General features: G+C 45.3%; 1 protein-coding gene across 2 annotated transcripts in view; it reads right to left on the minus strand.

Moving 5' to 3' along the window:
* The window catches only part of MCUR1 (mitochondrial calcium uniporter regulator 1), a 595,058-nt gene that overhangs the window by 357,629 nt on the left and 213,180 nt on the right, over positions 1 to 24,249 (minus strand). For both annotated transcript variants that reach the window (XM_069613550.1, XM_069613549.1), the window contains exon 4: positions 22,582 to 22,683. In XM_069613550.1, the coding sequence (XP_069469651.1) occupies positions 22,582 to 22,683 (102 nt within the window). The remainder of the gene's footprint in view (positions 1 to 22,581; positions 22,684 to 24,249) is intronic.

Below are 24,249 nucleotides of genomic sequence, written 5' to 3' on the forward strand. Positions count from 1 at the left end.
TAAAAACATCTCAGCCTTAGTAGGGAGATCCATGGTCGGTCTATCACCTTGGGCTATAATAAGGTTTTCTAAATTTGAAATTACATCTTCTGTACTGCTGGGAATTATGTACTCCACTTCAATACCTATACCTTTGACCTCAGTAATTGGCCATGACAAGGAAACTGCGCACCTCTTGGTGGTATAATGTTAGAGCCTCTTCACTTCTATAGACGAATGCCAGAATGGACCAGTCAGTCCCCTAAACATTCATATGGTGCATGAATCCTGTAGAGATCTTGTTTTCAGAAGAACATGGCAATAGCCTGATTGAGGAGGTGTACATCAACACACATGTGGACCGTCCACGTTGCTTGGCAGTCTTAGTGATCCGATGGGTAATACCCACATTGTGAGGCATTGCACCTTCTCTTCGATACTGGCCTTCTCTAAGGCTGCTAGCCCTCTTCCATCAAGGCTCGCAGGAGAAACCGTATTCTCCAGTAAATCACTGCTTTAGATTGAGCAGTCTTGATAATATGATAGTTGATTCATTGTTTTTCAAACAGTCAGTACAAGTGAAAGTGTTGTGGAATTCTTCAAGCAGTTTGTCTAGGGGGGGATGCATGGATGTTGAAAGTGAACCTGATGGGGGTCAAATGTTCTGCCATAATACACCTTAGCAACAGAACAGACAGTATTGGCAACATATGCCAACATCTGCACAGTGTTTATGGTCTTCATGTCTCAGAGCCCAGGTGGACACTTGTAAAAGTGGTAATGCTGTGGTACAGCAAAAGGCAAAAATCAGAACTACTGCATTGTAGTATCGTATAAGTACTTATAAAGCGCAACAAAGACCTGTTGGCATGAATGCGCCGAGAGGAACCAGAGAGGTGAGCGTCTCACATTTAAAACAACAGTGTTTTGAGCTGTTTGCGAAAGCTTGATAAAACGTGGTTGCTTCTAATATAATAAAGGAAGAGCATTCCATAGTGACGGGACCAGCACAGAAAAGGATCTGCCTCCCGACCGAGCACATCGGAAGTGCGGGACAGACAGCAAATTTTGGTTGGACGAGAGGAGAGATCTCTTAGGTTGGTAAATAGTTAACTTAGTTTGAAGGAATTCATGTCAGGATTAGTCAGGCGAGTACAAAGGCAGCGAATATGGCAAGGGAAATGTGCACTAAATCACACAGTGAATAGCTTCAAATTAAACTACGTGCACACAGGAACAACGACTCATGTATGCTAGAACCCAGGAGTGCAAATAGAGTGTGACAACAAAACCAATATATGAAAAGGGATGTGGGGTAAGCACCTGACCGCGAGGAAAGTCGGCAAGCGCCTTACCCCCAATTGCTGTTACAGGTACTGACAGCGCTAAACCCACGTGGAGGGCAAGCAATGACAGGATCTGTGAACTAACACTCTTGATGGTATTAAATAAGGGAACTAAAGAACTGTACTCACGAGGACGAGATAAACCTCTTGAATGTCAGCTAGCCCACGAATCCTGTTGATGAAACTGGGACCCAGAAAGGCTAGAACAGCAATGGGAGGAAAACTAAATACCTAAATTGGAATAGTGATTACAAAATAGTGAGGAAAACATAAGCATTCACACAGGAGCTAGCTACAATCGCACACCACACCTAATAATCAAATGGGAAATAATTGCAGAAGTGCAATAGAAAACATGGAATGGATCCCAATAGAAAGTAAGGATCAGGAGCAGGGAAAAAACGAAATAACCAATGCAAACTTCCCCCTACCCCTCCAAGGAAAAGACAGGAAGCTAATCTAAGAGGAAGGCTAAGGCATACGGGTTTACAGCAGCAAAGGACAGAGTCAAAGAAATATAGAACACAGACAAACTGGGCTGCATCTAAAAGGGGAAAGCACTGAGAAATGCTGCCTGCAAACAGAGGAAGACAAAAAGGGAATCAAGGGAGCAGAAATCAATTAGCACATGAATCAGATTCAGGGCGGAGGAACAAGAAAACAGGATCTAGGAACTAGGTACAAAGGCAAGGAATAAGGAACAAGGGACTAGTCACAACAGGAACACTGCAAACGATGACCAGCGCTGGACTGAAGTAAGACTGAGGCTTTTAAAGCTGCTTAACGAGCACACGCCTCAGGTGTGCTGACTGCTGCACCTGCAGCCACAGGTGTTGCCTATCCTCCACCCAACCTTGTCCTGCAAGGGTGGAGGTGAAGCAGTGGGCCAGGCATTCTGGGAAGCATAGTCATTTGGTTAAAGAAGCATGCTGGCTGCCAAAAACGTGGAATGGATCCGGAAGGGAAGTAGCTTGGAAAATAGGGATTTAGCGCTCCCAATTCATCACAGCACTGTAGCATAAGGTTCGGAGGAAAGGTCCAGTAGGGAATAAACCCCAAATCATGCCCCCAAGTGGTGGGAACGGGAGCGAAGGGAGCGAGTCGTGACAATTCAGCTCCCACAGAGTGAATAGCACAGTGAGCCGTGCATAATATCTTAAAGTTCACCCGGGTTTTAACAGGCAGCCAATGTAGGCGCTGAAGGTGGTCATAAGAGTGTGACAGTCTGGGAGCTTTAAGAGCGAGCCTGGCAGCCGTGTTCTGAAGGACAGGGAGGCACTTAAGTAGCGCTGACCAAGATAAAATGCCATTGCAGTAATCTATTGCCCCCAAATGGAGGCAGTCGCAATTTTGAACCTAGCCTCATTAGCAAGGAAGGGGAGGACTTTCTTCAGAATTTTCAGTTTAGCAAAGCCAGTTGGGCAAACCGTGGATATTTGTGCTTCTCTGGAGCCAGAAGCCATGACCTTAGTGCCAAGGCTCTTGAGCCTCTCAAGCAGGGCTCAAGACATGCTGGCCAGTAATCAGAGGTCCAGCAGGGACCCGGAGCGCCAATTAGAGATCGAAGACTGGGGCAGGATTTGGAATATAAAATGCATAAGAGAACCCAGTGTGCCACAAACAGAGAGGGAGTGTTTAAAGTCTGTAATAGATACTATGTCACACCAGAACATCTACATAGATTCAACTCAGACATTTTGCCGGGTTGCTGGAGGGGTTGCACCTCCAAGGGAACACTGTTCCACCTCCTATGGACTAGCCCGAAGGTGAAAGACTACTGGCGGGAGGTGCTAGACCAGATAAAATCAATTACAGGACTAACAATCCCATGGGATCAGGGGATCATATTGCTGGGTGACACAGGCGAAGTGGAATTTCCCCTCACTGGCCAAACTGCGCACTTATGCACCCACCTCCTGACAGCAGCCAAGATAGCCCTGGCCAGGCTCTGGAAAAATCCTGAGAGCCCCTGAATCCCAATATGGTGGTCAAAATGTTGGGACATTATAGTAGCTGAAAAGATCATAGCGATCCGCGCAGGAAATCTGAACTCCTTCCGTAATACTTGGGCCCCTTTCATGGACTATGCAGAAAAATTCCCTGGACTCACCCGTAGGCCCCCCATTGACCCGCTGGCTACAATGAAAACTGGGGGTGTGTGGGAGAAACCATCCTCGAGACCCAAGCCACCGGTAAAGACTATTGCCCCAGGACTATCCTCCGGGAGAGGCCCCTCCGATGTATGTACGAGTGTTGTGTACTGTATGCTTATGTGTTGCCATTTTGATATCGTTGTCACTTATTTTCCTTTTGAAATTGCCTAATAAAATGTTTGTTTGAAAAAAAAGAATAGTATTTAGTGCTGAAATTGATGGTAGACAACTTAATTTTCACATCCTCCCCTTTTAGTGTATGATGCATCAGCCTTGGTCCACTAATTTCTGGACCTTGTGCTAGGTACTCCTAGCGAGTAACTCCAAAAGTTGCGAAGGGAACCTGGTATCTCATCATTAATCGATGAAATTCCGCCTACAACAAATTGCAATGTGGGGGGCGTGGCCAGCGCACATGCTGTAAAGACGGAAACTTGATGAGCTACTGCCCGCGATCCTATAAGGGTTGGATTGCGCTGCCAAAACTACAAAGTCCGCAACGAAAACCATATCCTATAAAAGGGGAACCTTTCTCCCCAAGCTTGATCCCATTCCCGGGAGAAATCGGAGCCGGCAATCGAAAAAATGAAACGGAAGAAAGAGCGCCCCTGCGGCTCTCAAGATGGCGGCGCCCGCTGTGGATTCAAGCCCCACGGTGGCCTGGCACTCACGCAACGCAGAGACCTGCAGGATATGAGCTGCCTGAAGCCGACGAAGAGACGTGATCTCCGGTGTCAGGGGAAGACGAGGAGAAAACGTGGGTCCCCGTCCACCGCCTGGAGCCAGACGCACAGGGGAACCTGCGCAACACAAGGAGGAAGCAGACCTGGGAGGAACCGTCTACAGACTCCTGTGGAGGACTGGAGACGCAACGGAGCAGCCCTGTTCACACAACGGAACCTGAGACGACGAGAGTGGGGAGGCGGCTGCCCAGATACAAGGAGAAGGAGACGAGACCTTGGGCTTGGAAGGAGCAAAACAGTGATTTAGCAAACCAGACCCCCCCACCCCTACTAATAACCAGAAAACAAACGGGCGGCAAGCCCAGGAACCCGCACGGCCACCCAGCCAATGTGAGGAAGAGGGGGTGAGGGGAGACCGACCTAGCAGCCCAGGCCTAGGGGCAAGCAGCCCGACACAGATTGCCGGATGGTCCCGTAGGAACAACTAGAACAGAAAATTAATGCCGGACCGACAAGGCAACGGGCGGGAGCACAGCGCAAAGCTCCACCCGAAGTCCACCCACCATCCGGATACACCAAATAGTGCACCGTACACCCCCATACTACGTAAGGCGGGGGGGAAAGAAACGACCCAGCGGGACCACCGCTGCGAGCAATCACAACTCACCCTGCAACCCACATGAGTAGGAACACTGGCGAAACATGTGACAGATTGCTGAAGACAACTGTGCCAAGCTAGCCAACAATCCAAAGCAACAAGCACCACTGAAATAACCTGGGAACTAGCCCAAGATCACTCCAATGAACTAGAAACTATGCCCGAAAACTTAACCATCACCAACAAGCCTAAACGGTGATCCGCCCAGGAAACAAATTAAGAAAGCGCGCAAAGGCACAAAGATCCTGGACAAACGCCCCAGGATAGAGGCACATAACAACTGGGGCGAACAACGCGGCAACCACACAACCCACGCAGGGCCTCCTATACAACTTTATGTGAAAACTACCAGCTCACACATCCTTAACCTGGAAACCTGCTGCCCCTGCATACCGAAGCGACTACCATCACATAACAGGCACAATAGAGGCAGACTACAAACGAGCAGAGACACAAAAAAGCGGAACTAAGAGATACCAACCTGAACAGGCGCAGCCACATACCTAATAGCTGAGAGACTCAACCAAGGCATTGCACTAAGAAAAGAAACCCCACCAAGAGCCACAAAATCACTGACTCCACAGAAGGAGTAGCACGCCGGACCTAACAGAAGAGATGTCCCAACCCAAAACTAAACCGAAATCTACAACAATGGACTCCTTCACGACAATTAAACCCAAACAGCTGCCACAACAATAAGCTACAGCCAACGAAGAACCACCAAACCCGGAAGCAGAACCCAAGGATATGCAAGTTCTTCAGGCCATAGCAGCGCTCCGCATCTTCATCAACAAAAAGATAGAAGAGGTAAAGGCGGACATGCCGCTTATGCGTCAAGATGCCTGCAATCTGACAGAAAGAGTGAACGCAAAAGAAGCCACCCTTCAAGACAATGTCGAAAACACCTTAGACTTGAAAACAAGGGTTCAAGATCTTGAGATGAAAGTGGCAAGACTAGAACGAAGATGCCGAAGGACGCGCACAGCGGAATAACATCAGAATTTTAGGAGTCCCTGAAGATATGGAGGGCCCGGACCCAACAGAATTCATAGAAACAATGCTACAACAGGAAATAGGGGCAGAAAAACTCTCCCAGGGGTTCTCAGTAGAACGGGCCCCAAGGTACCTGCAAAAGCGCCCCCCACCGGGCTCACACCCACGCCCAATAATAGCCAAAATTCTAAATTTTTGCGATAGAGCCTATACTGCGATACTCAAGAGAAGGCGGAGAGATCAGAAGACAGGACTCTACAATAGTCATGTACCCCGACTATACCCCTGCAGTACAACGTGCTAGGAACTCATTCATACCAGTGAAAGCAAGGTTACGGAAACTCGTATATGCTACTTTACCCATCTCACCTCAAAGTACTCTATAAGGGAAAAGCAATCTTCTTAGAGGTACCAGCCACAGCAAACATGCGGCTCGAACATAACAATCTAGCAGACGACGGGGAGAAACCACCAAAAGCGGACATGAGATAAACGAATAACTAGCACCACAGAAAATGGCGGAAGGCCCCACACTGAAGCATAAAATAGACAATTGGATTGCAATTGGGGCCAAAGCACAAAGATAGCAACATCTGACAGGAGCACAAGGAACCACAAGCGGACATGACAGCAACCCACACCTCCAAGAAACGTGCAGGCCGGAAGCCTACACACCACCCGCACCAAAAGGCCCAGAGTGGCCTAGAAGGCTCGGGAACCCCTAAGCGCTGCAAGTTGGAAACAACTGCTGGGGGCAGTTCACAGTTGAACAGTTTGGTGTACTCATTCACTAGAATGAAGGTTACAAAAGTTGGTAAGTCTCCAGATTACAATATAGTGGAAGCAGGGGAAGGAGAACCCACTAGCACAATATGGGCAGATGGGAGAAGTCACTAGCCATCAGAATGCAACTGCAGGTAACCCCCCTAAGAGACTGCAACATCTGAAAAGCCCTCCGTAAGTCAGCATGCCAATGAAAATAAAGATAATGACATGGAATGTAAGGGGCCTAGGCACTTACCTCCGAAGGAACAGAATTAAATCCTACCTACACAAGAAAGGGGTGGGAATAGCATTATTACAAGAAACACACTTCACTGAGGAATCCATGGCCAAACTCTGGGAACACTGGGGCAGACAGGGATTTAGAACCACTTACTCCAAATATGCAAGAGGGGTATATACCTGGATTCATCCCCAACTCCCATTTCAACTAATTAAGTCTGAAAGAGACCCTGAAGGCAGGTTTGTGATAATATGGGGACACATTGAACAACAGGAACTATGCATAGTGAACTCCTACCTCCCCAATAATAACATTCCGGCCCACCTAACCTCAATGTATACCAGAATTACGCAATACAGAAATGGCTTTTTCGTTGGGAGAGGGGGGGGGCGAGACTTTAATAGTGTACATAACCCAGAACTAGACAGGTCCTTACCCCAACCAAAAGGTCCATCAGCGGCCGCGACGGCACTAAATATCATGACAGATAGGTTAGACCTAGCCGACACCTGGCGAGAACTGCACCCACAAGCACAAAGCTACTCATACTTCTCGTCCCCACATGGCCTGCACACAAGACTAGATTACGTTTTCATAAGCAGGGAACACCTACCCCAAAAAGAAGAGGCACAATACCTGGGAAGAACAGTCTCAGATCACTCCCTCTCGTGGTAGAATGGAACCACACTGGCCCTAGACCCCCTATCCCCATGTGGCGAATGCCGGTAGAAGCCCTGAGAGACCAGGCATTCAGAACTGAACTACAAGATTCGATTGACAACTATATAGAAGTAAATAGGGGAAGTGTAGATCACATGAGCACAATATGGGAAGCCCTAAAGGTAGTAACGCGGCAAAATCATAACAAAGGCGGGAGGCATTAGGAAACTGCTGTGAGAAGAACTAGCCCAAGGGGAGTGGGAGATTGAGAGGCTTGAATCCAAACCCACAGACACTCAGCAGCAGGAAGATAAACTCAGAACACTCAGAGATGAATGCACAAAAGCCTGGAATAGGCTAGCCAAGTTTGATTATGCCACCAAAACAAACAGAGCGCACACAGAAGCTGACAGACCAAGCAGGCTGTTAGCCTGGCTCTGCAGAAAAGAACACCCCAGGCGTACAATCACCACACTACAGGATAAGGAAGATAACATGCACCAAACCCAACAAAGCATAAACGACACCTTTAAACATTATTATGCACATTTATACTCTCACAAAGACAGAGTCCCCCAAGACCAGATAGACACCCTGGAAGAGATAGGACTGCCCAGGCTCTCCCCACACAATCCAAACCCCTAGACGCAGACATTACAACAGATGACATAGCTGAAGCAATCAAATCCCACGCCACGTGCAATGCTACAGGCAGTGACGTGCTAACCTCAGAGTTTTATAAAAACAGACGGTTCCTCCCTGACACCACTCCTACACAAGGTCTTCCAGGAAGCATATGAACGAGGAGTCCTACCTGAAAGAATGAGGGAAACCCTAGTGATCCCGGTCCTCAAGCCAAATAAACCGGCTGATAAGTGCAACTCTTACCGCCCACTCGCCATGCTTAACTATGATGTAAAAATACTAACCACAATCCTGGCAAAGAGGCTGTCCAGAATAATAGGAGATATAGTACACATAGACCAGTGCGGGTTTGTGCCAGGCCATAACACAACCATGAATTTACGCAGACTTCAACACATCATAACGCAAACTGACGCAAGCACTGAACCGTACGCCTTACTGTCGCTGGACGCTATTAAGGCATTCGATTCCATATATTGGGAATGGCTGGTGAACGTACTAAAGGAATTCGGATTCGGCCCGGGGTTCATCAGATGGATCAACATACTCTACACCAGGCCAAGAGCACGGGTGAAAACCGGGAGATACGGGTCAGAGGTATGGGACATATGCAGGGGGACTAGGCAAGGATGCCTATTATCCCCCATGCTTTACATACTCGGTCTATAACCCATTGCCATTTATTTCAGAAAGCAATTTTTTGATGCAAGGATAAGGCTGGGTGGAATAGATCACATTATCTCACTCTACGCAGACGATTTTCTGCTGTCTGTCAGAGACCCACACCTTAATATTCCAAACATGGTAGAAGTTCTTCATAACTACTCTAAGGTCTCGGGTATGCAGTTTAGCAAGGTAAAGTCCTGTTTGTTTCCACTGGCAGGAATAAAAGACAAACGCATAGCGGAACTCCCATCAGTAGGGATACAGTGGCAGACCACTACATTCCGATACCTCGGAATCCAAATAATGCACCCCCCCGAATTAATGTATGAGCACAACACGAAAGTAGCGCTTCCTGCATTGCGCAGATCGATGACCTTTTGGTCGAAACTCCCCCTTATCAATGATGGGCAGAGCCTCAATAATGAAAATGATTGTCCTCCCCAGGTTTCTATACGGGTTCCAAAACGTGCATTACTACATCAACAACCCATTCTTTCGCCTGCTTGAGACAATAATTCGTGAATTCCTCTGGGGGCAGAGCAGACACAAAATAGCACATTCCACACCAGTCCTAACATACATGCAGGGTGGAATTGAACTCCCGAATCTCGAAAAGTATTACCTAGCTGCCCAACTCAGCTTTCTATCCAAACGGCTAGCAGCTGACACCACATCAGAGACCCCCCTACTACAATCTATGATTTCTCCGATACAACTAAAGGAACTTATTTGGGCGCCACAACACCTACTAAGAAACATACCTTTTATAGCCACCTTGGGAAGGAAAATATGGCACAGAGCGAAGTCAATAAGTCACCTAAAACACCCATACTCCACAGAAATACCAATGATCTGGGACCTGTGCAAAACTGACACTGATCTGAAGCACCTTAGGCTCTGGGAGAAAAAAGGGGTCTACACATGGGGAGACCTGTACGATGAGGGTACCTTCAGGGAGTTTGAATCATTGCAGATAGAGGATGATACACACTGGCCAAGATACGCGAAATAGCACAAAATATATGGGTCACTTGGCCTGAAGAACCCGAGACAGACCCCCTCACGACACTACTATACGACTTAGGCGAGGGATCTAAAACGGTCTCCCAGATATACAGCCACCTCAGTGACACCCCTAACCCTAGAAGTGGGGAAATGAAAGGAAAGTGGGAGACAGACATAAAACGAGAGATGACAGATGGGGAATGGGACAGAGTGCTAACATTACCCAAAGCAGTATCTAGAAATCACAGGTTCCGATTAATACAACTAAACATGCTACATCGAACATATCCAACCCCCTGCAAGATGGCGAAAGTTAACAAACAAACACGACCCAATTGTCCCTGGTGCAAGGCGGATAAGGCAGACCTACTTCACATGTTCTGGGAATGCACCAGGACACAGTCTTTGTGGGGGAATATAAAGCAGACATATGAAAAAGCGGGCACTTCCAGGTACAGTTGATCCCCAGAAGAGTGCCTTCTGGGAACATATCCCAGACCAGCCAAACTCAAACACTTGGTGAAGCTAATGGACTTAATGTGCATACTGGCTAAAAGACATATCGCAATGTCTTGGAAAAAGCCTGCCGGGCCGAAGTACAACGGATGGTACAATGAATTGGAGAGATGGGTCAACGCAGAAACAAAGGCATGGGAAGATCGCGTTACCAGATCCACCGACGATTAAAGCATGACACTGGAAGCATGAAAGGAAATTACAAGAAACATTCTACCCCTCAGACGATAAGCCCCCATGAACAAACAGACTAGATTACACGGAACTATAAAAACAATAATCTTACAAGAGGGACCCGCAAAGACTCAAACAGACCTTCGGCTGCCCGGACCCCCCCACCCCCCTGCTGTTCCACCACCCAATTCTGCTGAGAAGCATGGGACTAAATAACATAAGTCAAAATCAGGAAACAGTTAATGTTGTCAAGTTAATTAAAAAAAAAGTTACTGTTCAATATGAAATGCTGATAATTTTCTAACTAATGGCACATTCAAAATGACATGAAAAGTTGTATAATAACAAATGCCAACAAACACATTTAAAAATAAATACAACAAATTGCAATGTATTTGCTGCATAACTTTTTTCCACTAAATCATTTTTCTTTGGAACTGGTCTGATCTATATCAGAAGCTAAGCAACCCATTGTTCCCAACGTCTCAAGCATGTAGTTGTCTTGTCAAATTCCCTGTTCCTTCCATGAGACATGCTCCAATGAGTTCCAAAATCTGTGCTTGAGCCTGCTTGTGGGGGAAAAAAAATAAAATCTTCTGATCCACCACTGGTGTTACACTTCGGTGCAGCGGTTGTTTTTGAATAGATCTCGATTTAACTGCAGCCCAACACATTTAGATAACATACTTCTTGTATTACCATGGCACACTGAATTCACCTGATGTGGTATATGGTCCCTCTGCAACCCCAAATCATTACAGATAGTTTGCACTAATTAGTCTTCAGTAGCTGCATTAGTTGTGCAATGTATTTTTTTGAGGATCCAATACTCCCGTTTACCAGCCCTGATTTCGCTTAAGTTACCAGGTAATTTCGCAGAGAGTGACTTTTTATTTAAAGTAGTATTCTGCCCATTTCAGGTCAGCGCTGGAGACGTACTTCAGTTTTCCAAAGCACTTCCAAAAATAGGAGATTCAGTGATCAACAGTACATACACACTTTCTCCTATAGTGGTATTCATGATTAAGTTATTTAGCAATAATATGGCCAGCAAGATTACAATTAATGACCCATCTAGCCAAAAAATAAATCTACTGATGACACCAATATATTTGGCCCATTTCAGGAGAGGAGATTTACTCAAAATTTATTTTCAAAGGTGGTTTTCAAAAGGGTCCCCATATAGCAGTACTTTATAGTACACGTTCTCTGTTAATGTCCGACACAATGTCCTTGTTAGGAAACAATTTGAGGAATTGAAGAAATCCACTCACAAGATGCACCAAAATGTGCCGTTGGAAGATGGTGCTCAAAGGCAAACAACCTTCAGTTGCTCGAATTTCTCGGCTATATTATGGCGCAAAAAATAGTGCAGATGAATATCTAAATTAACGTAAAAAGAACAGTTTTAGATAGTCAAGAACAGAAGCTCAAAGGCATCAGCCCACAGTCACTCCGTTAATGACAGCAATGACCACACAAAGGTGCACCGGGTTTGGAGCCGCTATTACGACTTTAGATTAGCAGCAATGGATGTTAAAACAGAACCTCAAGTTCGTATGGAAAACGTCAACTAGTTGATCTCAAAAACCTCAGGCCGCAATCACTCCATTAATGACAGTAGTTAGCACCCAATAATGCACAAGGATCAGAAGCGTTGTTGCCACTCTAATTAGTTAGCAATAATGGATATTGAAACAGAAAATCAAGTTTATAAGAAAGCACCAATTAGAGGAGCTTGATTGCATTAGCCCGCAGTCGTTCCGTTAATAACAGCACCCACCAATGAACACAGTTCAAAAGCATTAATACAGCTCTGGATTAGCAAAGATAGATGAATCTAACAGAGCATAGAGTGTGTATAAAAGCCGCAAGTAGAGGAGCTCAAAGGCATCATTCCACAGTCACTCCTTCGACAGCAATAGTTAGCACATAATAATGCACAGAGTTCAAAAACGTAAACACAGCTCTGGATTCGCAGAAATAAATGTTTCTAACAAAGCATCAAGTCCGATTGAAAGCATCAACTAGAGGAATTAAAAGGCATCAGCCCGCAGTCGCTCGTCTGTTAACACCCGTTGACGTTCTCTAATGAACATAGTTCAGTAGGGTTCAAACACAGCCAGTTCTTTTTTGTATCTGGTTTAAAAAAAAAACCTTTACAAAAAAAGAAAAGCACAAAGCAAATGGTCAAAAGCAAACATCATAAATAGAGAATAAAAACAACAGAATACAATTTCCAATACATCAATTAATCACAGTCATAGTCTTGATAAAACGGGCCGCCGCAGGTCCTCCGATAGAGAATTTATATTTATACATCTCATCCAGTAATAATCACGTTCGATTAGATAACTTCATTACATTATTCCAATCACAGTTTTACAATACATTTCTTTCTAGATTTAGTTAGTGCTTTGTATTCCAGTAGTAAATGTCTCAATGCTTCCATTGGTCCCTTATTACAGTATCTACAATTGGTCTCCTGATGAGTGATATGTCTCCTAAATAGAATCTCTTTCGTTAACAAGTCCAGCGTAACCTCAGTAGAATTATTCGATAATGGTGATTTGGAAATTGAGACAGAATGAATGATCGCGTACCACGCCTTTTATGTTCGTATGTCAAATCGTTCAAAAGAGGGATAGGAATTGAATAGATCAGTGGTACTCACCCAGTCTTGGTCATATAGGGCTTTCCTGACTTTCTCTGGATTAGCCAAAAGAGTAATCCTTTTCATTTCCACACTCCTTAAGATATGGGAACAGCTCACTCCCAATAATGAGAGAGCGCTCCTGGTATACCACGGATCCTCCTGGACTTGCAATTGTGCGCCTAAGTCCTCATATAAGGAGTTCTGGTTCAGGCAAACAATTTCGAAAATAATGAAAGCAGCCGCCATTGCACCTCTGGTCCCAGTGAAATACTCCCCAATTCGAACCAGATTGCTGCCAGAGGTATGCCATTTGGAACTTTTAAAATGTATCGCCATAATTTAGCCTCAATAATGTCTAGAACCTTAAAGATAGATTTGTCCACCAACTCCAAACCCTAGATCAGTTTGGGGACTATCTTGCCTTCGAAGACGTTTAACACTGGTCTGATCGAGAATCAGCCGTATTTCCCATCAACGTTTAAGGCTTGATTAATTAGCAATTTCCCTTTAATTAGGAGAGTCTCTCCAACGTTCTTTTACCCTGGCTATTCACTTATCAGAAAACCCAAATAAATTAGGAGTCAATCGTAGCTATAGGCTTATTTCCAAGTGACTAAACTTTAGATTTATACTTTTCCCCTGTGATATTGCTAAGATCCTGGTCTTTCCAGGGTTAATAACATGACCATTATCTTTAGCAAATTGGGAACATTTTGAGAGCAAGCGTTTGAGGCAGACCCGGGAATGATCAAATAAGAGGAAATCATTGGGGTACGCCAACCATTCCACTTTCATTGTCCCAATCTCAGGAGCAATGAAACCTGCCGCGGCAAGATACTTCGCTGCATCAGACACACAAATTAAAAGGCACAGCGCCAGACTACATCCTTGCCTTAAAGCGATAAAATTCCTAATACATTTCCATAGGACACCATCCTTATTCAGCCGGACACAAATAACAGAGTTCTCGTAGAGACCAATCAAAAGTTGCAACAGCCCGCAAACAGCCCCCAATTTGCTAATTTACCCCAGAGTATTTTTCTTGACACTTTATCAAAGGTCATTGAAAGGTCAATAGAGGCTAAATAAAGACACCCCTTCAGATTTCCCCAAGCAGAGTCTTGCAATGCCCTAACCACTAAGCGTTCAGGTTAACAGAGTGTCCCCCTTACGGAAACCCATCTGAAAATGGTTTAGTCTCACAGTCAATTTAGCCCACTCTTCCAGATGGCACAAGAGAGCAGAAGCAAAGATTTAACAGTCTGCGCCTATTAAGGAAATGGGTCGATAGTTTTGGGGGTCTAATCTGGATCCTTACTTAAAAATGGGCACGATATTAGCAGTACTCCATTAGAGAGGAAAATGCCCAGAGTCAAAAATACTCCCAAATGACAACACTAGGACCGAAGACCAGCTAACTGTGTCCGATTTCAGTGTGTTATGTGTAAGCCCACTGGGCCCTGGAGTTCTGGAATTTTGACAATTCTTTATCAAAATCCCAATATCTTCATACTTTAATCCGGATTCCACAGAGAGGTAAGCATATAGTTAGCAACTACCGGATCGTCGTACATTCCAGTTAAGGAACCGCCATAAATATATCTGAACAAATCAATCCATTGAGTTTCCGTAATCGAATTCAATTCACTAATATGGAACACAGGCTCCAAAATTACTAAATCAAAGCCCAAAAGGTCTGAGGGTCATGTTTAATCAGAGTTTGCAGCATGCATTCAGCATCTAACTGCAGTCAGTCAATACAAGTAAAAAAAGGGCCATGTATCCAAAGAGTTCAGTACCTTTTAAAATTAATAATCAGATCTTCGGAAAGCCCAACTCATGCTCCGAGCTCCATCCTCCACCACTTTGCTGAAGATGATTAATAAATAGTCCTTTGGATTTAAAGGGCTAGGCGCTTCAATTCAAAAGCAGATTTTCTTCAATACCAGAGGCACTATAACACACATCCAAAAGGAACCAAACACATTTCCCTCCTTACACGCAAGCTTTCTGTGATAAAACTGAATCTGTATGTGCACGTTTTAGCCACATCAGGATCATCTGCATCTTTTAAGCAGAGTGCAGGCCTTGGACATTTAAAGTGACCTTTTTAATGGTGGCCATTAACGATCTACAATAAAGTTATTTGCTGGGCCAACTCCTGGAGACGCAAGATCTTGCGCTAAGGGAGCAAATTGTCCCAGGCCCAAGGAGTGAAGAAGACTCTAGGGTATAGTACTTCAGGCCCTTCTATGAGTTCAATCTCTACAAGCAACCCTTTAAAGATATCCAAGGAAGCAGTAAAGGAAGCAACAATAACGTTTTACAATAAAAGAAGAAAAAAGTCTCATTGTTCGAGAGACTTAATGTGATGGAGCACCAATTTGGGAGGACTCGATAATAAGATGCAAAGATCAGTGAATCCAAATGAACACTGCGAATAATGCATCTCATTTCTCATATCACATATCTCATACATGCAGACAAACAAAATGGAAGCTATAGGCAGGAGGGAGCAACTCCTGCTCCCCCTGATCACCCCCAAAAACAAGAAGTAAAAGCAAAGCCAATTCAATCTAATTCTATGTCAAGACCAGAGGCTCACATTATGCTTCTCTTTCTTTATTAACTCAAAAGAGGGAAAGCTCAGCAGCAAGTATGTTATGTGCCTAAGTGGTAACATAGCATGAATATTAATAAGGGCACATAAAATAATCAATAACAAGCATCAAACATGTGTGGAAAAGAAACCTCTATTCCATAATGAAAGTCACGAAAAGAGAAAAAACTCAATTTCCCAAGGAGGCTTTGGTCCGAGTACATAACAGGTCACGGCACATGTGACAGCTGTCCTCCAATAGGTACGCAACTGTCCCTTGAAATAGGAACCAACTGTATGTAACTTTCGAGGCTGCCCACAGCAAAAGATAAGTGCCTTTACCATTTCTTCTTAATTGTACTGATCTTATTTTCCTAGTGATGACTATTGTTACTTTTAAACTGTATATGTGCTCATAGGCACTCAATTGTAAAGTTTTATTTATTCAACTTTCCCTTTTCAGTTTTATTATTGCCGCAGCGTATTCGACAGTCTTTTCTGCTTACTTTGTCTGTTATTTAGTCTCCAACGCCAGCTGTTTACTCAGCTAGCATCGGAGAACGTTTGGGCATTACTGCAGCCCTCCCTCTATCATGGGAGCCTCGGAGCATTTTTTCTCTGTGTATGCCTTTTCTGGGTGTTCTTTTCGCGGCTTTGTTTTAGAGCGCAATGCCCTGCAGCCACCATAGGGAGCTCGCGCTACGTGTTTCCTTTGGAGTCAAAGGATTCTACGAGCGCGAGCACCAGAGATATCGTCTTTCTACTCCTCATAAAATCCTTTTACCTGATTAATTCCGTTTACCAAAATAAAATAAAAATAAAAAGATTTTTTTTTTCCTGAAGATCAGTGGGATTGAGAGAAGGTTTGTCCTACTGCCCACTGATATATATATATATTTTGTAAAAAAAAAATCAAAAGAAGGAAAGGTGTGTAAGCGGCAGATATTTCTATGGCAGCCCAATACTCTCCTCAGGCGGACCAATGGTCAGAGGAGGAAGAGGAGAAGGGAGCATACCAGATAGATGAAGTGGCCATGGCAGATATTTTAAAAAGGTGCTGGGATCCTCTGTGGAAACCACCATCAAAAAGGCTGCATCGGAAATGCTCCTGCCCATCCAACAGCGCTTGGATAGCATGGAGGAGCATTTACAGACAGCACCCCTTCCGGGGAAGAAACAAACACAGAAAAGAAAACACCTTTCTGATGGAGGGGGGGGGGAGGGAAGTACCCCGGCTCACATTTCAGATGCCTTCTCCAGGCTTAAGAAAGCCTTTCTGACTAGGAAGGACACCCCTTCCGGCAATAGACCCTCTCACCCAGAGGAAGACAATAGGGGTGCCAGACCCTCGAGCCCGGAGGAGTTCCAAAAGGCACTGATGACGAGTATGAACAGGGGGAACATAATAATGATGTTCATACCCTTCCCTCCCACCCCCCCCCATCTCCTCAAACGAGGATCATCAAACTATAGGGTCAAGACCCTCTATCTCTGGCAACCCCCAATCCCAAGCGAAAATCCGGAAAGCATCCAGCTGTTGAGGGGATGTTTACCCCGGAGGATTTGATTCACCCCAGATCCTGAGAATGGGAAATCGTCATTCAGGGCCACTGAATACATCAAGGCCAGACTCTGTCGGCCCCTAGAAAAAGAGGTCAGGGTCAAACTTGGATCAGAATGTCCTTGCCCAGAGATTCCGGGCGAGATAGCTTTGACACCGGAACTTGATACTAAGATGATTACCTTCCTAGGGAAGAACATCAGGGACCCCAAGAAAGGTATCGATCAGGCCTGGAGGTCCTGTCAAGACACGGTCCTGGATATTACGGGTCCCCTGGCAAAAATAATGGACCTGGCTGAAGGAGCCATTGATACGGGCAAGCCAATTGATCCAATTATCCTATCAGGTTGGTCCGAGAGAGCCATCTGCCTGTTCGGGAACGCCAACTGTGCCATCTCGACCGAACGCAGGAAGGGAATTCTCCTAAAGATTGACCCAAACTGGGAGAATTGGCAGATACCGAATCTGGAGCAGCAGCTGAGGGTCTGCTATTCGGAGATCCCTTTGTAAAAGAGATGTACAAGTTGTGGGCACCTTCACTGCCTTAAACAAGGCTCAGGTCTCTATTAAAAGAGACTTCACCCCCAAGATTTTTTCCCGGGACCGGACGAGGTAGCGGTTACTCCTCCGGTCAATATTCATTTGACAGAAGACCTCATCACTCAAGGGACCAACATAACTTCTAGCAAGACCGCTCAGACACCTTCTTTCCATCAAGAGGACGAGGAAGAGGGTAAGAGCGGCAAGACATCCAGCTCAACAACCAGCAGGTCAGTAACTATACCAGCACCAGCGCCGCAGACACCTATAGGAGGGAGGATAGCTCTCCTTGCACAAGCCTGGGACTCTTTTGCCTGTGTCAGGGACTCAGCTCTAGGTTTGCGTCTAGAGTCCTTTGCCCAACCCTTCCAAGCGAATCGCCCTGCACAGATAGTAATGTCAGAGGCACACGCAGCAACGCTAAACAGTGAAGTACACAATCTACACCAAAAGCAGGCAATACGCCCTTGTTCAGATCAGGGCGGCTTTTTCAGCCCTATTTTTTGGGTTCGTAGCAAGCAAAAAGTAAGTCCAGTAATAAATCTATGTGGTCTAAACGACTTCATAATCTACCGCCATTTCAAGATGGAGGGCATAACCATGCTCAGAGACATCCTAAAACCAGGCGACTGGCTCATTCGATTGGACCTCAAGGACGCTTACCTGGCAGTGCCCATACATCAGGCGCACATAAGATACTTGAGGTTCTCCTGTAGGAATCAGGACTGGGAGTGTACAACCTTGCCTTTTGGGCTTTCTTCGACCCCTTGGGCATTTACCAAACTTCTAAGGCCGGTCGTGGCTCATCTTTGAGAGAGGTGTCAGTCTCATAATATACTTGGACGACATCATTTTCATGGCTCAATCCCAGACTCCAGTAGAGCACCAAGCCAGGCTTGCCATAGATCTATTACACAGCCTTGGGTTCCTCATTAACTGGGAGGAATCGGTTATCTGCCCCTCCAGGAACCTAGAGTTCCTAGCATTCATCGTGGATACCCAGACCTTGCAACTCCGTCTTCCTACTTCCAAGATTCACTCCACCCGCCGGCAGATTTGCAGGTTCCTTCTGAGGGATGTGATCTCCCTCAGAGAAATTAGCGAGAGTAATAGGTCTATTATCCTCTTCCATACAAGCAATATATCCCGTCCCGCTCCACTATCGGGAATTGCAGAGAATCAAAGGTCAGCATCTGAGGCGCAGCCTTTCCTACTCAACGTCTGACACTCTCGACTCAAGCAAGGACAGAACTCGTCTGGTGGCTCACGCATATGGAAGCCTGGAACAGCAGACCTATCTTCGGGTCCACCCCAGACATAATGATAGAGTCGGACGCCAGCCACTCAGGCTGGGGAGCAAGATGCGGAGCAGTAGCCAAAGGGGAACTTGGTCCCCTCAGGAACTGGAAATGCAAATAAACTGCCTGGCTCATTCGCAGTGCAGTCATTTGCCAGAGGCAGAGCGGGGAGTTGTATTTTACTGAAAATTGACAATATTTCAGCAGTAAGGTACATCAATCATCTGGGTGGCACCAGATTGAGACCTCTAGCGGAACTAGCCAAGGATTTTTGGCATTTCTGTCTAGAACACCATATCTCCGTCACGGCAGAGTACCTTCCAGGGCTCAAGAACGTGGTGGCAGATTGGCACTCCAGCCATTCCACTGACTGCAGCGATTGGAGGCTCAACAGAGAGTTCTTCCTCCACCTCCACCGGGTGTGGGGCCCCATGTTCCGGGATCTCTTTGCCTCCCGCCTCAACACCCAGCTTCCCGACTTTTACAGCTGGAGACCGGATCCAGCTGCCGCGGCAACGGATGCATTTCTGCAACAGTGGACCGGGGGAATTCTTTACGCCCCTCCCCCCCTTCACCATGATAGCGAGGACCCTGGCGAAAGCACGTCAGGAACAAGCAGAGCTTGTCCTCATAGCTCCGGTCTGGACATCTCAGGCCTGGTATCCAGTTCTTCTGGAACATTCCTCGGATATTCCAATCCTTCTACCCAGATCTGCTAACGGGTCAGACGGGGCAACACCACCTACCTTCTCAGCGGGCCGCTGACCCAAGCAGCCTGTAGGATTTCAGGGCAAGATGAAGGGTCCCAGGCACCTCACACAAAGCCATCAGTCTCATCGAGGAGAGCTGAGCCCCCGCTACCTTCAAGAGATACTCCAACTCTTGAAACGCCCGGACACGTTGGTGTCTGAATGGATGGCTCCATCCAGTTTCAGCACCTATAGAGGAAATTCTGAACTTTGCAGCCTTGCTAGTAGAGCGTGGCCTCGTCGACAGGGCGGTCAACGCTTACCGCTCCGCAATTTCAGTTGGCCACAATCTTGTGCAAGGGGTCCCGGCAGGAGAACATCACCTAGTTTGCAGGCTACTTAAGGGTATCCGTCTCACGGTCCCACCTACGTCCCGATACGACAGACTATGGGACCTTAACAAGGTGCTCAACCTGGGCTCTCGCTCAAGCAGGAATTGATACTAATCACTTCGGGGCTCACTCCATGAGAGGGGCCATGGCGTCCAAAGCTTTTCAAGTTGGGGTCCGTCTAGTGGACATCATGAGGATGGCCGATTGGGCAGGCAAATCAATTTTCAAACAATTCTACCTGAAGTCGGTAGACCAACCTGCATCCATAGTGGTGAGTAAGCTTTAAAGAAGCATAATGTGAGCCTGTGGTCTTGACATAGAATAAAGATTTTCCAGAATAACTTACAAGAAAGTCTTAATTCTATTAAAGACACGGAGGCGAGCATTATCCGACCCATCTAGAAAAATACTCGGCGCATAAAAGTTAGCGTACAGCTGTTCGAATATCATTTGCATGGGTGAATTGATCATATTGCTATCTAAGTTTGCATAATAATGTAATGATTTTTCTCCCACCCCCATAAGGGGAATGGGGTTTTCATATACGTCATGTAACCCCAATTGTTTCACTCTTCCTTCGATAGGGACTGCGGACAAGCCTTCCTGATCTGCTCCAGCCTTTTTCATGCAGGACGTCCTCTACTTTACGCCTTCAGCCATTCCCATTTCCTCTGGATTACCAAAGTTTGCAGCCTCGAAAGAGGAAGTTACAAACACGTTGGTTCCTATTTGGAGGGACAGTTGCATACCTATTGGAGGACAGCTGTCACATGTCCCGTAACCTGTTATGGACTTGGACCAAAGCCTCCTGGGAAATTGAGTTTTTTTTATTTTGGTGACTTTCATTATGGACTAGAGGTTTCTTTTCCACACAGGTTTGATACTTGTTATTGATTATTTTATGCGCCCTTGTTAATATTCATGCTATGTTACCACTTAGGCACATAAAATACTTGCTGCTGAGCTTTCTCTTTTGAGTTAATAAAGAAAGAAGCATCATGCTCACCTCTGTGTCTTTAACAGAATTAAGACTTTCTTATAAATTATTCTGGAAAATCTTTATTCTCAACAGAACTGGTCTGGCTGTGATACAAAGTTTCCAGAGGACAGTGAAGTTTATAACAATGCAAACAGATAATACCAATCCTCCCACAAGTTCAATAAGCAGTAATGCAAGCACAACAGTTAGGGGCTATGTAAGATCCACGCATGCACCCAATTAAAAGGCATGAAATCCGAAACACAGCACAGGGTTCCAATGCCTGTAATACAAATACTTTGAGCATCCTCAATGAGTTATCACATTCATTAGGCTGGAGCAAGAGGCAGTATATAGGTTTAGCACTCATCAGATTCTGAAGTGCCAGTTTTCCACTACCCTTCACCACCCCAAAGTGCAAGGACAGTCTCAAACAGTCAGTGCCAGAAAACTACAGCCCTAGGGAACTTGCATTCCATGTTCTGACAAGGGCTGATATAGGAACAACTGCTGGACATGCCACCAAATGGCCCAAACTTTGGGGACAACCGATTACTCTTCAAAGGGTGAATATATCATAATGTGCCAACTGACAAATGCTCCCTCTGCCACTTATGCACCACCTACTTACTTAGGCATAGCAAGTCGTTGCCAATAAGGTTTATCTGTGAACATGCTCCTTCTTGCCAGGAGTCCTCCCAATATGGCCTCCAGGATTTCCCCACGGATATGTAGAATATTCCACTTCCCTGTTCTAATTGTTCCACTGGGGCATGCAGACCCAAGCTGGCCAGTGAGGTTCTAGCAAGCACTAGCAGATGCCCTTGAGGGCAGAGAATAGAATGACATTTCCCTTTTGTGAATGACCAGTGCCACACTCGCTAAGGTGGTAAGACCTTATTAACAGATTCCTACAGAAATGTGGTTGTCTGAAGTATTTAGGGAATCCTTTGTACTTTTAGAACTTTTTCAAGTAAAAAAACTGGGTCTAGTTAAGTTGTTTTTGTACAATGCAAGTCAATTTCCAAAATGCAATGGCAATACATTCTCATAACACTTCATGTCAATGTTCAAACTTGTGGTTGTCAAGATAAAGGATTCATGTTGGATTTGTTTAGCTTCACGTTTCAGAGTGATTACTAGGAACAGAAGGGGGAAAAGGTCCCAGAGCTTAGAACGGGTGCATCAATCCAACTTCCCACAAGCCCACTGCCTTCGGCTCATGGTGTCACAGAACAAGATCTAGTTACATACTTCTTAGCTAAACTTCATGTACTTTTTCTTAAACTGTCACATACAGCGAATGCACAGGTCTGTTTTATGGACATTTCTAAGGCAAGCATCTGCAACTTAAAACAAATGTCAATGTTTTCTTAGCCTTACCTCATTTTGAGTACGCAAAGCAAAAAACTCACTCTTCTCCAATATTACCATATCCTTTTTTACTGAAGAAATGTGGGACATTACTTGCTGCAGGGTGATCTCCTGAAGGGATAGAGCATGGGTCAAATCACTTCATAATGCAAATACTTTTCACATATCTAAAGGACTTTGAAAAGAATTGCAAAGCAAAACCTTGGGCTCACTGCAAAGTAAAAGCAGACCGCAGCAGAGGCAGAGTGTGGTAGGTACGGGTGAGGTTGCAGGTGGCACTGGAGGCGGACAAAGGGGCCAGACTGAGGAAGCACAGTAGCACGTTGGCAGCAAAGCTTAGATTAGTTGAGGTACTTGAGAGAGAGTGTTATCAGTGGTGTCTAGTGTATTATATTATAGGAATTGGAGAGGAGGGTTTATTGAAGGTGGTGAGAGAGATAGTGTGGGAGAAATCAGTACAATAGTGTGGTAGTAGTTAGTATGAGTGGGACCGAGTGTTAGGAGAGGGCTGAGAATGGTGTAGAAGTGAGGTGTGAGTAGAAGGGGTGTAGTAGAAAGTGTGGAGGGGTGAGCATACTGAGAAAGAGTGCATTGAATGGGTATGCAAGGCACCATACCCCTGAGGTTCATGAGCAGGAGAAGAGCAGCGTTAGTAGTAGTAGTGAGAAGAGCACTTGTAGTGGCGAGGAAGAGGTGGTAGTAGTAGGATGTACAGGGTAGTGATATCAAAGAGTGGAGGCAAGGACAGAGAATATACATTTGATTCGGTAACCCCATTAACAATATAATACTATATAGTTAAACAATACAACATTAAAATTACATATATTAAAAATCATGAACGCCAATGCGTAAAACAAGATAAAAATGTACAAAATTTCCATTTATCATTAGAGCGGTCTACCCATCTTAAAAAATGCTTTCACAAATTCGCATAGATCCCTTAAAACATTGAATGGCAAGGACAAGTTGTGAGGGTAGGAGTTTTGAGAACAGTAGAACAGTAGTTATGAAGGCAGTAGTATAGAAAGCCTAGTTGTAGAGAAGGAGCATTTAGTAGTAGAGAAAACATAGTAGTAGAGAGAGACCGTAGTAGTAGGAGACAGCAGCAGTAGAGAGACATCACCCTCTAGGGCTAACAGAGTGTAGAGTCAGGTACGAAGTCCCTGATGTAGATATATAGCCAGCGTCTCAGGGACTCCTGCTTACAACAAGGAAGAAAACAGGCAGTAGGAGTTACTGTGCTTTAGAATGTTATGGAGGCTACGGATGTCTGGGCTATGGTGGGAATTCCGGGATAGTTGAGAGAGGGAGGGACAGCTTAGCACCTCCTTTCCAAACCTCTTTCCCAGCCAGTGCACCCAACTGAACTACCAGTCTGTTTTATGCTAAAACTTCTATGTACCAAGAACAAGTCCATTCCTTGCACTGCATTTATAAAATGTGTGAAACTTTAAGTAGGCCATCTGCTACATTCAATATAGTCTGTATAAATTGCCTTCCAACCATCCTGTTTTTCTGAAATACGTTAAAGCATTAGGTTGGTGTTGTGGGATACAATCATCCATTTACTCGACTGCTCCACAATCACCCAAAAAGTCAAAACTGGTGTGGGTTAATCTGCATATGTGTCCTCTGTCCACCCTTAACATTTTCAGTTACTTCACACATTAATAG

Source organism: Ambystoma mexicanum, chromosome 5p (genome assembly GCF_040938575.1).
Source record: "Ambystoma mexicanum isolate Mex_15411 chromosome 5p, UKY_AmexF1_1, whole genome shotgun sequence".
Lineage (NCBI taxonomy): Eukaryota > Metazoa > Chordata > Amphibia > Caudata > Ambystomatidae > Ambystoma > Ambystoma mexicanum.